Source organism: Aquarana catesbeiana, linkage group LG01 (genome assembly GCF_042186555.1).
Source record: "Aquarana catesbeiana isolate 2022-GZ linkage group LG01, ASM4218655v1, whole genome shotgun sequence".
Lineage (NCBI taxonomy): Eukaryota > Metazoa > Chordata > Amphibia > Anura > Ranidae > Aquarana > Aquarana catesbeiana.
The window spans coordinates 312381553-312400370 of record NC_133324.1 but is presented as its reverse complement, the minus strand read 5'-3'; the positions used below and the strand labels follow the sequence as shown (position 1 = coordinate 312400370).

General features: G+C 40.1%; 1 protein-coding gene across 2 annotated transcripts in view; it reads left to right on the top strand.

Moving 5' to 3' along the window:
- The window catches only part of GRK3 (G protein-coupled receptor kinase 3), a 452072-nt gene that overhangs the window by 295394 nt on the left and 137860 nt on the right, over nt 1–18818 (top strand). For both annotated transcript variants that reach the window (XM_073629456.1, XM_073629466.1), the window contains exons 4-5: nt 12905–13006; nt 16622–16696. In XM_073629456.1, the coding sequence (XP_073485557.1) occupies nt 12905–13006; nt 16622–16696 (177 nt within the window). The remainder of the gene's footprint in view (nt 1–12904; nt 13007–16621; nt 16697–18818) is intronic.

Sequence of the window (18818 nt, the reverse complement as noted above, 5' to 3'; positions counted from 1 at the left end):
AAGTACCCCATTATCAGTGGGTCCGACGCTATCCATAGAATGACTGAGCCCCTAGCGCTTATAAGGGGTTCCATGGGACCGTACAGAGGGCTGCCTGTAGCAAAGTGTCATTTCTGCAGTGTTGTCACATAAATATATAATAAAATATTTACAAAAATGTGAGGGGTGTACTCCCTTTTGTGAGATACTGTGTGTATGTATGTATATATATGCTTCTCTTGGATGCCAACAGATAATCATGGACCATCTTTTATTGGAAGGGTCTTGATCTGCCGTTGTTCCTGTGGGATCTTCCTTGTGGCTTCAACAGTTTAATTGAACATCCCATCCACAATGAATGAGAAATTGTTCAATCATGTCATAAGCTCAAGCCCCCACCCTGTACAAGCAGGAAACTATGCACAGACCTGGTCAGGGTTGGTGAACAATTCCCTTCTAGCTGTCCCTGCCATTCTTACCTTCTTTGACGCCATCAGATCCTCACGATCGGCCGCAACATAAGATGCTGGGACGGGTTTCACCAGGACACATGAACCCCTTGCATTAGGGGGAGTTACCTTTATAAGCTGTAGACCTGCATACGTACCAAACTAAAGTTGAAGCACACTTGTGGGCTACCTAGTTGTCCCGATACCCAAACTGGCAAGAACCAGAGCTATTGTTAAAACTATAACTAATTTTACCCTCTATAAATGTATCGTTAAGTTCTATTGACAAGTGTCTGGATTTTTTACTAATTTGTCGAAACTCCTCATACCAATATGAACATCATATATAGCATGTACTGCTGTCATCACTGGGGTACTGAAGCTCGGTGGAGATTCAGAGACCCAGGAATTGGTCCTGTTCGATTTCTTAGATAGTTGAAGAATACACTAAGCTAAAAATATAAATAAACAAAGATACTCCACATCCTTTGGTGTAGTTGAGCAGCTTCTTGCAGTGGCTGGCGTGTAACAAGTTGTCTCGTCCATCAAGCTTCTTTACAATGACCCAGGCACCAAGTTGGAAAGAATGTAAACCAGTTATTGTGTCAGGGTCCAGGAGGGACTCATGATCCCTGTGGTGGACCTTTTTGAAGTTCATGTTACAGTGACTGCACCTACCCCATCAGCTGAGAATATAGGCAACGGCTGCTGAGGAAAGTACAATCCTGTTTTCGGTTGACCTTCAAACAAACCTCATATGGCGATAATCCAGACATATGGGAACTCAATGACTGTGGTCACTGCAGAACTGCCCATCTGGGGTGTATTACCTGGAACCATTGAAAAAAAGGTTCTTTGCATCTGGGATGGGAGCCTCCTTCACCAGACTGCTGCTTACTGATTCAAATTCCATCAAAGAAAGACAGTCATGGAACATTGCATCCTACTAGGTCACAAACTTGGTTAGAATTAGAGAGGTTAGTATTGTTGGTTTGAAAATTGTCATTCTTACCCTTATCCCCCCATTTTCTTCCTCATGACAAACTGGAGGAAGAGATGCAGGGTTTAGAATGGTGCAAAAAAAAAACAATGAAACAGCCTATTATACTTTTAACTTCTTTTAGGCGTGTGTATTTATGCATGTGTACAGCTATCTACATACACCTGCTTTCTATGTACATACACTTTCAGAAATTCCTTGGACCTGAAAAAGATGCTTAGAAACAGAAGTTGTTACTATATCCATCTTTAACCTGCAAAGAATGGCAAACAATACAACATTCGTGTACATTGGTAAATTGTCACTGACATTCCTCAAATCTGACAACAACAAAACCCTCTAACTCTTACTGTCACGTTCCTACAAAAATACAATAGCCGCGACGCTTAGGAGGGTCGCCGCGGTGGGTTCTAACATATTGCTACATACAATTAGAAGACTAAAACATGAGACACGCTTTTAGATACAAATGTGAGGGAGATATTTCATAGTTTCCAAAACAGAAATAAACAATCCGACGGAATGGTGCCTTCACTCTTTTAGAAATAGAAAAAAATACAATGGGAAAAACACCTTGCATGGGCCAGTCACACAAAGTTCAAAAACAGGCATGAGAATTTTAACCACAAAAGCGTGTACTACACATTCAACCCACTCATCATTACAGATTTCTGAAACCACAGCTGAGCTACATCTAAGGTCTTTGCTGCCCAGAGCCTGGGTTTAAACTCGGTTATGAATTTCTCCCACCTCCAGGCGTCAAATGTCCCCTCCAGAGGGATACCTCAAGTAGTATCCTTGGACCACCTATGTCCTTCCTTAAGGGGTTTAATGGCCTTTGCTCCAAAACTAGACTTCATGTACTGTGCAACCGTCTGACTGTGGGAAGCCTCGCATTCCTTCCCTTGCACCGACTGCCCATTGCCCATGGCGATTCGAAACGGCTTATCGTCTTACCCCTGCATCCAGGGAAACCCTTGCACCTATTTAGGAGATAAAAAATAAAATACTGCACTAACAATCAAAGTATATAAAGCAGCGACTACAGTGTTATACAACACAATCAGATAAAATGGAAAAAAAAGTCGTGCTAATAATGTGATAAAACCAGCAAAAAATGAATGCCTCAGATGAATCTTATTTAAAATAGAACACAAAACAAACAAAGTGATATTAAATATAACAATAAATCAAATTTGTGAGCGCGAAGGAATGTCCATCCAATCAGTGCACAAAAAAAAAAGGTGAAATATTCGTATCCCGTGACCACGTTCTGTAGAGATGAAACGACGTAGGGAGGAGGAGCTACGTCCTGACGACACCGCTATACATCTTGTCCCGGAAGTTACAGGCTGTTCTGGAGCTGGCCGGCTTTTCCTATTGCTGATTTATATCTACGGATTTGTAAGTGTACATTTGGCTTTCTTTTATTCAATAAAGTTAAGGGTTTTATGCTATGTGGAGCATCTTGTGTTTTTTACAGTAATATACCATCCTGCTGCGGCTTATGGAGAGGGTTCCTTTGGACGCGATATTATCCAGTGCCTGCCTCTAAGATCCCGGGCTGGGGTTACAGCCGTCTGCGCAGTGAGGTCCCCTGTAACAAGGGACCAACATCCTCTGGTAAGCGGCAGTATTTTTTGAAGGTGGAGGTTTCATCTATGCACCCCATTCACTTCAACAAGATTTCTTTCACCTGTCACTTGGGGATATTTTTTCCTGGTTTTGCATAATTTTTTACTATATGGACTGATTTTTTGGGAATATTACATTTATATTTCACCTTTTTTTTGTGCACTGATTGGATGGACATTCCTTCGCGCTCACAAATTTGATTTATTGTTATATTTAATATCACTTTGTTTGTTTTGTGTTCTATTTTTAATAAGATTCATCTGAGGCATTCATTTTTTGCTGGTTTTATCACATTATTAGCGCAACTTTTTTTTCCATTTTACCTATTAGGAGAGCACTGCCCAATGCCTTCTATGGTGGATTGATGGACTACAACCACTATATCTGGTCCAGTCCCCAAACTAGAAACCCTAACCGAGGCGTTCTTTAACTTTATGGCTTGTCCCAACACTTTTGGCACAGAACTACAGAGTACCACTCTTTTACACTGCAATACCCATAATAACAACCAACTGTTAACTATGCCAAACGATTAGTCAACAACCACAGATCACCCCCTGAATTATGTCTCTACCCCTCAGTGTATGCATACACAAGCGTATCCACTGTACGACCGTACACTGCGTTGCTAGACTAAACTGCACAGCTCACTTACGCCCGCTTTCTCTACAGAACAATGTGGTTTCTCTCTGTACCTAGATGTCACAACAATAACGTGGATGCCTCCCATGTACTCTATACCCAAAACTGTATTACAGTATAAAACTTCGTAAAACAACTGGAATTAATTTTAAAGACCAAAGTGATTTCCTTCATCCTTCCAAACACAAGTCCCTTTGTCCACATGCTTGTTTCAAAAGACCCCAAGCCCCTCCCACCAACTTCCTGTTGATACATCACATCCTGCAAAGAACATCCTGCTGTCTGCTGATCTCTAAAAACCCATCTAACGGGTTTATTTACATATCAATGGACAGGAAGGGGGAGGGGGGTAGAGGAGCCTGGCTTCCCTGAACTTCATATTATGTCTATTACACGAAAAAAATAGCCATGGCTACCCCCTCTGGACTTTATAACATCATATAGGAAACTTCAACATGTCTAAAAACCTTTTGTCCAGGAATGGGTGGAATAATTCCCCATATTGCAAATGGAAGGGAATCCCCCTCGACTCCCATATCACCTGGGCTGTCAGACCACTGAAACTCCTGCAGAAAGATGGCTGAACCTCACTAAACGCTGAAACCTGGCCCAAAAGCAGAGCAATTCCACCAGAACCAAAACACAGCAAACCTGAAATTGTAGTTGTAACAAACAAAAATAATGCCACGGCAAAATGGTGGATGAAATCCGGACTACAGCAAAATGTCAGACGAAAGCCGAATCATGACCACATGGTAGATGGAATCTGGACTACAACAAATTGGTCGACCACAATCGGACCACGACAAAATGGACTACAACAAAATGGCCGACCTTAACAAATGAAAAAAAACAGTCACTGATTGTCAGAAACCATGAATCAAACTGAGACAGAAGTACAGTTAAATCACACTTTTTTAATAATAATAAAAAGGTAAACAGAGTAAACGTAGTCAAAACATAAAAACTAAAGGTATACAGGTTCAAAAAAAACGTCGCCCCAAGCCTGTATTACCACCTCTGTCTTATGATTTCAAATGTCAGAGCCCTATCGGAGCTGCCACTTAAAAAATGGAAGTAAGTAAAAACCAAATTCACTAAGGAATAATGAGGATGAATAGTGGCGCTAACCCCCAGAATGTGGGGAGATGCCAGACACTCCTATAAAGCCAATAAATTACTATAGATATAGACGTGTACTGGATGATACAATCAGGTAACTAAAATGAACTAATGCTAATGGGTAACGTGATATCCCCTATTACCCCCAAAAAATTATATATCAAATGATGAACTATAAACAAAAATATAACACCCTGTGACAGTGATCTAAAAGAATATATTAAAAAAAAAAGATATTCTAATACTGAAGAGAAAAATGCAAAGTCCAAAGTATAATAATGTAATATAATAATAATAGTCCCAATAGATCGTGAAAAAAAGGAAGAAAATCCAAAAAGTGAGGGTGATTCCAAACTGCTCAGCTGTGTTTCAAAGCATCCACCACACCTCCGTGACGTGATTCCACTCCCTTCTGAAATTCAAACTCACCAGCTTTAGGCTAGGTTCACACTGCTGCGAATTTTATTGCGAATTTGAGCCGCTGCGATCGCTCAAATTCGCAAGTCATTTTAATAACATTGTTTTCCATGAGTGCTGTTCACATCAATGCGTTGCGAATTTAACTTGCGTAAAAAAAGGGTCCTGTCCGAGTTTGATCCGTGTGCAATGCGAATTCAGCTCCATAGATTGCAAAATTTGCAGTAGAATCGCAAGAACACACAAAGAATTCGCAATGCAAATTTGCAACGCAATCGGATCAAAATCGCGCTAAATTCGCACTGCAGCAGTGTGAACCTAGCCTTAAAGGCCTCTCACTCTCATGTTTGGCCTGACGGAGCTTTTAACCCACTCTCATGGGGGTCAGCATGCGAGCATACACATCCACTGCTCCATAGATTGAACAACTTTCTTATGTTGGTGGTGTGACCAGAGCAGCGCAGAGCAGAGAAGCAGATTGACCAGCTGGAGATTGAGAGCAAAATGGCAGACGAAAGCCGAATCATGACCACATGGTAGATGAAATCTAATGGCCGACCTTAACAAATGAAAAAAAACAGTCACTGATTGTCAGAAACCATGAATCAAACTGAGACAGAAGTACAGTTAAATCACACTTTTTTAATAATAATAAAAAGGTAAACAGAGTAAACGTAGTCAAAACATAGCCAGAGTTCAGGAACCGGAACGGATAGTCAGATAAGCTAAGACGTCAGGGAGCCAGAGATGAGCATAGAGGAAAGCAAGCAGGATCTGGACCCAGAAGGAATGTCAGCCAAGCAAGTCTTTAACAGGAACACAGGAGAGCGTCTCTAGAGATGTGACCAAGGCGAAGGCAGAGATCTTCTGGGCTGGACGTCTTAAGTAGGCAGGACTGACGAGCAGGATATCATCAACAGGTGAGTCACTCTGGAGAGAAAGGAGCTGGCAATTAGCAGACAGCTGAGTGGCCAGCATTGAGAAGGAAGGGCTGAGCCCAGCCCTGACACTGATCCCGCCAAAACAAACACAAACCGAAATTTCTTCACTAGAAAACCAAAATTTCTTCCCACAAAAACTACACAATTGAGACACCAAATGAACACTTAACCATAGACGAACACTTTAGGCTACATCAACTAGGGCCCATAGGAGGACTAAAACACAGGCTCTCCAACCAAACAACACATCCGAAAACGCCAAAGTTACATACTTAACTCTGGCATCAGCTTCCACAGGAAAAAGACATTGTGAAATACAAACAGTGATAGTTACATGCATGATCTTTTCATCTCAAAACAGTAGAGCTCCCCTATGTTATTATCCAGAAACCCGAGACCACCCACAGGGCGTAGCCCTTTCAACAAACAGCTCCTATTGTAAGTGATGTCCCAGAAATGCATGGCTTCCCTTCCCCCGTCAGCCACATGGCCACTTGAATATGCGGCAGCTATTTTCAAACCAAAGCTTTCAAAACGACTTCAATACAAACCATCTGTGTCTTGAGTCAGTTAAAAAATCGACACGACTCATGCAATCTACTTGTCCCATACATTTCTATTTCTCATATACATCACAAACTTATTACACAACATACAGTTACTTATCAGCCTGCTCAGTCATACACAGCATTCACTTTAGGTATGTATTAAATGGAACCTATAGAGGATTTAAATATAGTTGCCCTCTCAATTAATAGACGCACTTACAATGACAAAAATATAATCTACAATTAAAGTCCCGCCATTATACAGAAAGAGACAGAAAAACAAAAGGTTCTTTTGCCTAGCAGAACTTACCCCATACAGCGGACAGAGAAATCAAAATCCCAAACACAGCAAACAGCAAAAATGTTCAAAAAAGGTGAAGTATGGTTGTCTTACCATAGGCCGGCCTTTGCTGATCTGGTTCTAGATCCTCATTCCCCCTCAAGGTCCGCTGGATAAGAAAGTTCTGTTGGCTCTGAAATCTCTGGCCCGCCCTCTGTTGTGGATTAATTAAAGCTTCTCCTATAAGCAAATAATTCCATATGCTAATAAGCACAATCATAGCTCTCTTGTATAATGCTGGGAAAGCGCGCGTATTTATCTCCAAGTAACACAGACAGATGCTGGTATCGCGTTGAGCTTAGCAAAATTATGTCTACCATGATATGCTGTTTTTATTTATACTGTAAACCTGAATAACAAAAGAAGGTGGTGGCTTCAGAATCAGCCAATCAGACACTTGTATTCTTTCAAAAGAACCAATCACACACATGTATATATTCAAATAGAATTCCAGTAGTGACGTGTGCAGATAGTCGTGTACAGAGCCATGTGTCAAGCTTCTTGTGAGACACAAAGTGTCTCACAATTTTAACACTACTTACATGGCTCTGAACACAATTGGGTGCACATTCCCACTGCTACCAATGACGCGAGCCGTACTCTATCATGGCTCAGTGGGCCATTATTTTTGTATGGTTATGCTATGGTTCCCATGTACGCAGATCTGTTTGCTAGGAGCATTTAGTCACCATGAGGTGGCCAGTCTCTTGGTGAGGCATAAATAAACATCCCTAAATAAGCAAACAGATCTTCCGTGTCCACGGGAAGGTTTCCGCAGCCAATGGTCTTCCACCAACGTCTGTATGTGTGAATATGCTCGCATGAGCGTATTACAGCAAAACTGACATTGGGGGACATCTGACAACATACATTAATAAAAATTTCCACAAAAATATATATATAGAGAGAGATTGATTTGCATTATGAGACCTGTCTACATCAAAAACGTGTGTGCAAAAACCATGCTTCTGTTGGTAATTGTGACCTACTGTGTGGAATGTGCACAATAATTGAGAATGCTTGCTAGTTTCTCCCTGCAGGGTAATTATTGTGTATAATACGGTATACTGGCTTTCACTTTTAAATGTGCAAAAATTGTTTTATTTGAAATACCTTTGTAATGTGCAGGCTTTTTCCTTCAATTTACTAGGAATTTTGAATGTGAGATGACTATCCTGAGGTTACATTTGACTTTGTTTCACTTGTAGGTCATTATAAACTGTGCACTGCTGTTTTTAATATATTCGTTAGACAAGTATAAGCCAAACTGTTATTTCTACTGAACTTACACATTTTCTGTGAATGCGAGTAGCAGTCTTTCTAGTACCTATTTCCAGCTGTACTTGACCCTTGTATCTGGACCATGAAGTATACAGGCATGCATTTCTCTTGGCTATTGGAAATTTGATTAATCTGGCATATCATCTACTGTACTTTATTAAACCCGAGCTGCTTTGAGCTTCCATATACATAACAGAAGAATGATTAGCAAGTTCATTTGTGTCTAGCTGATTATAATGTTGCTTGGTATTAATAAGTCCTGCAAAGCTTTGTGTCAGGTAGGATATTGCCTATAATCTTCTGCTTGTCCATTAGAGGTAATTATTATGCACAGATCTTCTTCCTTCATAATGAACTTGCATTCATTTTGGAAATTTAGAAATCTGTGAACGGCTGAATCCACATCAGTACAGCCAGACGTTACATAATCGAAATACATATGCACTGCCTGAAGCCATATAAATGGCTTCTGATCTGAAAGTAGTTGGGAAAAGTACCTTGGTGAACAGCTACACGTTTCATTGGATTATATGAAATATTTAGAAATGCTCCCGTTTTTCAGTGTTTTAGTGAATGAATAATTTTCAATATTATTTTACAATAGAAAAGTAAGATTTCTCTGTATGTAACAAGAAGCAGCTTAACGCGTCCATTTTCTTTGTATGTCCTGTGTTTCTGTGCGCAAGGCATTAAAAATTTGTGAATCCCTGGGAAGCAGATTTCAAAACAAACACTGTCACATTGGTGGTCCCTCAACATGGCCAGAAATGCAACAGATTGTGCAAAAAAAACTTGTATTGTGAAATTAAATATAAAGTAACTAAATGGTCAGAGGCCTAGGGGCTCTTAATGCATTTTTGAAGCTTGTTTTTAATCAAGCCTTCTACACCTTATCTGTCCAACCCACTGGATTGGGATAACAAAACATAACAGCATTAGTCTTGCAGTATATGCCTGTGGAATGCCTAGGCAATTTCTAATCAAGAATTTCTAGGTTCTGGTCATTGCGTCCATCAATTTTTTCCAGATTTTTTCTAATTTATGAGACTCATTACATTGAACATATGTATACTTCTCAAACATTACATGTTTATTCATTTCCAGTATCCAGTCTCTAAGGATAGGAACATTAGACAACAGGAAGCTGCCAACTTGAGTGCCACAAAAAATTATGTTGCAATAGCTAATACCTGTTTATAATTCAGGTTGATGGAGTTTGCCCAGTAGGCATAGAACAGGGTCTAAAGTCAACGCAGAGCCGTATACAGTATTTCGAGTATCTAACACCTCCTACCAATAACGACATCTCCAAAACAGATGTAAAAAAGGAGCCAAGAGATTGAGCACATCTTGCACATTATGGCCTACTTTATGCAAAAATTCAGGAGCACAATAGATCCTATACAGAATAAAAAGCTGGGCCACCCTATGGTTTGGAGACAGTAAAACTAGCTGTACAACTTTACATTTTAGGTTAACTTTGAGTTTGTCAGGGGTTAGTTCAGGTGTGTTCGGAGTCTAGTCCAAACCGAACTAAGCTATCTTGCCGAGAAGCTGTTACTGCACGCTGCCAATCATAAGCGGCCAAAGCATTCATGACTCCACAGCCGCATGTATACACACCCTTTATATACATGCGGCTGCACGACAGGGAATGCCTCGGCCGCTTATGATTGGCCCTGTGCAGTGACAGCTTCCTGGCGGAACAGATTAGGTGTGTTCGGACCAAGATCCAAACACACCTGAGCTCGTTCCTATTTGTCATCAAGGAAATCCCAGTATGAGCTTGACAGTAAAAGATACTTAAAGGAAATGTGCTGATAGAAATATGTAGGCTGCCATTACTGACCCCTCCCTCTCAGTAAATTCTGGCTTTCCAGCTGTGATGCTCATCTGATGGCCTCAAAACTTTCTGAGCTACTGACTTAAACAAATAGTTAGGCCATGAGTTCAGACTTTAGGGTAACTTTTAGTGTTCCTAAACCCAGGACCCTGCATTCAATATATCTGGTCTCCCATAGTACACAGAACATGGAAATGCAATTATTTTAGTAAATATAAACCGCTAAATACCTTTTCTCATCAGCATTATATAGCAGTCTTGTGACTTCAATCAGTACCTGGTTAAAACTTGTAGGAGGTGTTTTCATACTGCATTGGCTGTCCTATCAGGATGCAGTACTCCTGACCCTCTGTCTGGACAGTGCTGATTGGCCCTGTGCCGATCATATGCACTGTCCCAAGAAGAAAAAAACTCTCTAGCAATACACACCAAACTGAGCATATGCAGACTGACTCCACTAACTCTGTCTTATCTGGACATGTTTTGGGGGCAATTGAAGAAGGAGAGGATCAGAGAAGACAGAATCAAACAGCCTTTTTACATAATGCAGAAGATTAACCCCTTAGGTTCCACAGGGAGTATAACGAGCATGCTTTACTGCATATACAGACTGATTTTACTGTTATGGGTTTAGTAACCCTTTCTGCATACATACTGGGTCAATTAGTAACAAGTCAGCAATCGTAGCCCAACTTTTATTTTGTGTTCAGTATATGTTGCCTTTAATATGATCAAACTATAGACATAACATTTTGTTGGCTTGATTGATTCATTGTAGGGTGGTGCTTGAGGCTGTAAGTTTACAAATTGTGTCTCAGAGATGCATTGTCAGTTTGTGGTACATGGAATTCAGAGTTTGAAATGCAGGGCTTTGAGATTAAGAAATGGGGTATTGAGCTGAATGTGATTGTTATAATTGGCACTAGATCTGTGAAAGCATCCGCATCAGAATTAAGAGATCTGAGGACTGGAATATTCCCAGGCTTCTAGGCCATAATGTATTGCATTGATTACAGTAGCTGTGTAATTTCTGAGGTACTTACCTTAGTGCCTGTAGCAGCAAATAGCGTAATTCACTATAATTTTCTGTATTTAGTAAAATATAGTTTTCCGGTTTCCTTCATTCATTGTATGATTCAGGAATTGATGACATTTTCACTACTTAGCTTGGCCTACTTGACAGAATATTTACTTAGGGTTGCTGAGTACATGTCCATAAACGGGCTCATTACCAACTAAGAAACATCACTGTTGATCTCCTCTGATAGTATGCAGCTTGTTTATAGTCTTTTTTTTTTTTTTTTTTTACTTTGGAGGCTGACAAACATCTGCTTGAATGTTAAATAATTCAGTACAAAATATTTGGTGAAGTGAGGTTCACCTAGGTGGAGATGTGGCTCTCACAAAAGGACATCTATTGTCTCCAACATGTTATGGAAGTCAACTAGAGACATCAGGTGTCCATATGGTTACTATATGGCTGCTGTTGTGGATGGCAAGATGTGTTGAACCTCGGGCCAGTACTGCCAGGAACACGGGCCCAGTTTTCCTATGTATGGACAGCTAACGGGGATTATATTTAATACCATGATATAGCCTATATTTAAAGAGTAAATGGAAGTACTTTAACTGGACTCTGTAATATAAACATTAGTAAGCATGTATATGTTCGGCTGCAATGGGTTCTCACTTTTTGAGCATTCTCATTTTTATATAATTATATTATTTATATTGATTATATAATTTAAATGTTGTAGACCCACCAGTGCAGCAGAAGGCTTTCACTGTAAAATATTTTTGCATCCCACAGCTCACTAGTGGTACATACCTGAGATGAGTGACCTCAATGACCAGTAGTAAAGGATAAGAGATGAGGGGATGGGCCCAAATACAATTTCAGAAAGTGAAGTCACCATTTTTGTAACAAGGCTCCCAAGACATTCTATAAGGTTTGCAAGGCTTCTAAATGTTCTAATGCAACATAATATCTGTTGCCTACTTTGATTTAGACACAGAATTGAATTTGTTGAACAGTGAACTTAAAAAAAAAAAAAAAAAAAAGTCAAAGGTCAGTTTGATGCAGTACGTGCTCATGGTTTATATATAATTTGTAATTACGTGTGCACTGAGTTTGCCATATTTTCTCATTTATGCGGGCTCCTTCTGCTTTGCCTTGCTGCACAGTGATTCTGCTGCACTGCTTCTTATAATGCAAACCTATGACATGGGTGACTCATTGAAATCGGAGTACTCCCTTTGTAGCTAATAATGTCAACATCTGTTAGGAGTGATGAGCCACATAACTTAGTATTTAATCTTCATATGTTTAATACGGTAACAAAAATGCATATGGGTAAGCTTGTGAAAATAAATGTGAATCCCTTTCAAAAATTAATTTAAAATAAACATTGCAATATGATCTCAAAGCATGTACTTGTTGAAAATGTACAACACTTGAAGGACTCATTGGCATGGCCTTACGAAGGTCAATGGACTCAAGCAGCCAAGCCCCATAAAAAAAGTGCAATGCAATATTTAGGCCACATCTATTCCTGTATACTAGCTACGGCTTTGCTTCCCCTCTCTGCTGGAAAGAGTGCTTGAAGGCCATAAGGCAAACATCCCAAAAAGAACACCAGCATTAGATGTACTCCTACTTTGTAGTCCCGAATAACGAAGATTATACATTACTTTTCTGCTTTTTCAGATAAAAGAGTATGAGAAATTGGATTCAGAGGAGGACCGCCTTTGTAGAAGTCGACAGATTTATGACACATACATTATGAAAGAGCTATTATCTTGTTCACATGTAAGTATTAGCATCTATCTACCTATCTTTCTGTCTATGCATGCCTACCTGCCACTGTTTATATCTCATTTCTGGCTACATCTCTTAGCAGTCAATTCACAAAAGGATACCACATGAGATAATTGGGTCATGTTACACATTTAACCCACATATCTCATGTGATTATGAAAAGGGTCAATTCACTACAGGTTAATGCCGACGGGTGCTGGTTCCTCAACAGCCAGCAACTCTAAGCTGAACTGTCACATTTAGCAGTGGTAGGCATACCACTGCTAAATGTTTCAGTGCCTGCTGCAGGCTGTCTGTGGTAACATAAAGTGCAAAAACATTAAATACTGTACCTCCAAAATAAAAAAAATAACTCATGCAGTATTTAATGTGTGCTTTTTTGTGAATTGCACATTCATGATTTAAATTCCACATTAGTTATTTTAACTCCAATAATCATGCGGTATTTACAATGGATATAAAAGGTCTACACACCCCTGTTTTGTGATGTAAAAAAATGAGACAAAGATAAATCATTTCAGAACTTTTTCCACCTTTTAATGTGACCTATAAACTGTACAACTCAATAAGAAAACAGAAATCTTTTTTTGCACGCCCTGTTATAACTGGGGATGTAGCTGTGTTCAGAATTAAGCAATCACATTCAAACCTTTGTTAACCAGTTAAGGACCAGCCGCCGCAGTTCTACTGAGGCAGGTTGGCTCCCCTGGCTGAATCGCCGTAGCTGTATGTTGGCTGTTTAAAAGCGGGTGCCCGGGTCAATGTAAACAGATCTCCATTCTGTTAGGAGAGAGGAGACAGATCTGCTGTTCATACTGAATATGAACAGCGATCGATCTCCTCCTCCTCCAGGCAGTCCCATCCCCCCACAGTTAGCAACACTCCCTAGGACACACATTTAACCCCTTGATCGCCCCCTGGTGTTAACCCCTTCCCTGCCAATGACATTTATGCAGTAATCAGTGGCTATTTTTAGCTCTGATCGCTGCATACATTTCAGTGGTCCGCCGCAATGTCGTGTCCTGCTAAAAATCGCTGATCACCGCCATTACTAGTAAAAAAAAAAAATTATAATAAAAATGCCATAAATCTATCCCTTATTTTGTATTTTGTAGACGCTATAACTTTTGCGCAAACCAATCAATATACGCTTATTGCGATATTTTTGGTAAAAAAAAAAAAAAATGTAGAAGAATACATATTGGCCTAAACTGAGGAAGACATTTTTTATTTTTTGGATAATTATTATAGCAAAAAGTAAAAAATATTGTGTTTTCTGTCAGACGCGAGTGAGGAAAAGCTGATCAACGGCTCTTCCTGTTTACATCGTGATCAGCCATGGCTGATCACGTGATAAAGAGCCTACGTCAGAGGCTCTTTACCGAGATAGGTGGAGTGGTGTGTCAGACTGACACACCGCACCACCGATCCCCGCAATGCGCGCCCCTAGGGCGCTAAAGAGCGGTCGTTCTGGGAGGCCGTCATATGATGTCCACCCAGAACGAGAGCCGCGCCGCCTAGCCGTCATTTGACGGTCGGCGGGCAGAAAGCGGTTAAAAGGAGCTTCAGGAATATCTGGCAAGTACTGGCTGTGTGGTTCATGTAACAACAATCTCCTGTATTCTTCGTATATCTGGGCTATGGGGTAGAGTGGCAAGCCTTTTCTTACGAAGAAAATCATCTAAGTTTGGCTAAATTTTGCAAAAACACATCTGAAGTCTCCCAAAATCATGTGGGAAAATATGTTGTGGTCTGATAAAACCAAGGTTGAACTTTTTGGCCATAATTCCAAAAGATACGTTTGGGGCAAAAACAATACTGCACATCACCAAAAGAACACTATACCCACATTGAAGCATGTTGTTGGCAGCATCATGCTTTGGGGCTATTTTTCTTCAGCTGGAACAGGGGCCTCAGTCAAGGTAGAGGGAATTATGAACAGTTCCAAATACCAGTCAATATTGGCACAAAACCTTCAGGCTTCTGCTAGAAAGCTGAACATGAAGAGGAACTTCATCTTTCAGCATGACAACGACCCAAAGCATACATCCAAATCAACAAAGGAATGGCTTCACCAGAAGAAGATTAAAGTTTTGGAATGGCCCAGCCAAAGCCTAGACCTGAATCCGATTGAAAATGATCTGAAGAGGGCTGTGTACAGGAGATGTCCTCGCAATCTGACAGATTTGGAGTGTTTTTGCAAAGAAGAGTGGGCAAATATTGCCAAGTGAAGAAGTGCCATGCTGATAGACTCATACCAAAAAAGACAGAATTCTATAATAAATTCAAAAGGTGCTTCAATAAAGTATTAGTTTAAGGGTGTGCACACTTATGCAACCATATTATTTTATTTTTTTTATTTTTATTTCCCTCCACCTAAAAGATTTCAGTTTGTTGTTGAAGTGAGTTATACAGTTTATAGGTCACATTAAAGGTGGAAAAAGTTCTGAAATGATTTATCTTAGTCTAATTTTTTTTACATCACAGAAATATGACATTTTAACAGGGGTGTGTAGACTTTTTGTATCCACTGTATCTCTTAGTGAATTGACCCCTTTGTCCTTTATACTCACCAAATCCTTCCATTCTCTGGAAAACAGCATTCCCCTTCGGTCCAGCGGTGGACTGTTCCTGGTCTATGGAGCTTTCTCTGGGAGTGATGACATCAGGAACAGTCCACTATTCAAGACTGTTGGAGCGTGGGGATGCTGGACCAGTCTTGTTCTGGGAGGATCAGGTAAATATTTCTCTGCTCCCCCCCCCCTTAGAAAAAAAACGCAGAGTTAACCTGTGCAGTGAGGGCACAGCCATACATAAATAAATATATATAGTGGGAAGCTGCATTCTTCTACCTTTTGCCTTCTACCTTTTAGAACCACTTTAGTTAAGAAGAACAGCAGGGTGCAATCTGAGTGTAGTATATTAACAGATTTATTGTGGTGAAAAGACAAATGGCAACAGTTAAAACCAGGCTCATCACATAGTAAGGGCTTCCAATGTACAGTCTCACAACAACAGTGAATCTCAGAGCAGGGTACAAACATTGGATGGATGGATACGCCTGCAGGACCAAGAGAACACGGGGGGGGGGGGGAACAAAGTGCAGCATAAAATGTACTGAGAAACATTAGTAAAATAGCAACTTGCATGGGAAGAAGAAATTCCACTTTTTGTATGCAATCTGTGAGCAGTCGGGGATGGGGAGCCTCTTCCTACAACTCGGAGCCTGGAAAGTAAAGGTTTTTCACTTTCTCATCGAAGCTGTCATCTAGCCTGATGTCCGGACTTTCCAGGCTGCAAGTGAATATGGTTATGTGATGTTTGTTGCAGGAAGGGTCAGCCCATGTGAACTCTGATTCTCTCCATCAGAAGTCCCTTGACAAAACGCCCCTGATGTTGGTAGTGTGACCTGCACTGTAGAGAACCTGGAGAAGCATTTTCTTTGAGGCTTTCATACCCAATGCCTACTTAAGCAAGACTGTTACCATAGTTAAACATTTGAGTATAAGATGTCTAGAGACGTGCAAATGCAGCTTATATATATTGTATACATTACCTGTTTCTTGAATTTTGGGAAATTACTTTGGTTTTGTTTTAAATCCTTAGCCATTTTCGAAGCAAGCTGTAGACCATGTTCAGGCCCACCTCGCAAAGAAACAAGTGCCCCCTACTCTATTTCAGGTAAGAAATGGAAAGTCACAGGCACATTGTTACAACCCCAATTACAAAAAAGTTGTGGTACTGTTGGGATCAGACTAGAATGGGACAACATTCCTCTCCCAAAAGTTCAGCAAATGGTTTAGTTCCCAGACATTTACAAAGTGTTGTTAAAATAAGAGGGGAGTTTACACTATGGTAAACATGACCCTGTCCCAACTTTTTTGAGATGTGTGGCTGCAATGAATTTCAAAATTACCATATTTTTTTCTTAAAATGGCACATTTAAACATTTGATATTTTTTCTATTTTGAATAAAATATGGGTTATAAGATTTGCAAATCATTGCATTCTGTTTTTATGTAGATTTGACACAAGCATCCCAACTTTTTTTTGGAATTGGGGTTGTATAATCAGCAGCTGCTGGATATATTAATGCTGTTTGAGATTTTAGTAAATTCTTAATTTAAAAAAGAAAAAAGAAAACATTTAAAATGTACCGCATAGAAAATGATAGTTAGTATCTGGTTACTGTACACAATTGCTCCACAATTCTTTCTTCTAGTTGTCGTCATAAATATCATGTTTCATGTAAAAGAAATGGCTTACTGTGTGTGACATAAGGTCTTATACAACAATGTCAAAGGAAATCATCTGGGTTGGTTATAGCGTACATTATTCCTTTATTTTTATCAGATATTTTATACACACCTCATATGTTCTTTATGTATTTGGATTTATTTACAGGTGTAGGTTTTCTTGTGTGTGCATTCTGTTTATCAGTATAAAGTTTACCTTGCTTAGCACATGCAATTAAATTGTGTTTCTGATTCACCGACCTTAAACAAGGATTGAAATTTAAGAATTTTAAAGTTAGTCTGATTTGAATGGCTGCATGTTCCAGGTCAGTAACTAAGAAAATACTAAAGTCATGGGATTCTATGGCAGCCCCATAATTCTCTCTACACAGGTCTCCTTTAAAGCCATGTTATGGTTGATTATAACATTTTAGAAACAAATGATTTGGATTGGCCAATATAATAATTGTTCAGGTAAAATACATCATGTGAAGTTGTAACCCTTAGCAGGAAAGTACTAACCCGCACTCTTTTGATACTTACACTGCTCTTAGTTGTCAGTGAGCATTTTTGTCTGCTGGTGTTCCTCAATAACATATTTGCTTAACTATTCAGTGCACACTTTTTCACAATTCGATTTTCTACAGAGCAAAGTAACAAGAATGAGCAGAGAGGTTGTATTGTGTGTGTGACCTTCCTGGAGACTCGTGTCACATTCCTTATATTGCCGCTGAGAGCTTCACGTCTATTTGCCAGTTCTCTTTCCTTCTGCCATAAAGCTTGCGTATACATTGCTGTAGTTCAGTTTCTGAACTTCTGAGGGCCACTAAAACTAAAGTATGTGTATTTTGTATTAGGGGTGCAACAACCTCTTGAAGGTTCTTGACATTGTGGCTATAACAGATATGCATCTGTCCAATCTCTCCTGTAATACCTAATCTGCCCACAGATAGAGGCTATATTGTTATTTTACAGAATCCAGGATACCTCTAGTAATTGCCTGATTGGACCGTAATACATGGGTCGTTCTATGGCTGTATAAAAAAAATGGTGCAGAAACCACATACGTTTTTAGATGTAGCTGAAAATTGAATCGATTTTCATGGAAAATGTTGGTTTTCCGGTATTACACAGTGTTAAACCATTACAATGATATTAAAGCCTTTTTTTTTTTCTAAAAACAACAAAAATGTTATACATACCTGCTCTGTGGATTTGCACAGAACAGCCTGGATCCTCCTCTTCTTGGGTCCCACGCTGGCGCTCCTGGCTTCTCCCTTCTCCTAGGTACCCCCACAGCAAGCAGCTTGCTGTGGGGGCACCCAAGCAGGTGCGCTCCCGACCCGCGACTCTGTGTTCATTCACACATTGAGCTATGGCTCAGCCCCACCCCCTCCATCTCCTGATTGGCTCACTGGCTGTGATTGACAGCAGCGGGAGCCATGGGCTCCCACTGCTGCCAAAAACCAATCAGAAGTGGGAGTTCCAGAAGAGGCAAGGCTCTTGTGCACATCGCTGGATTGAGAGGGGGCTCAGGTAAATATTAGGGGGGTCAGGGGGGCTGCTGC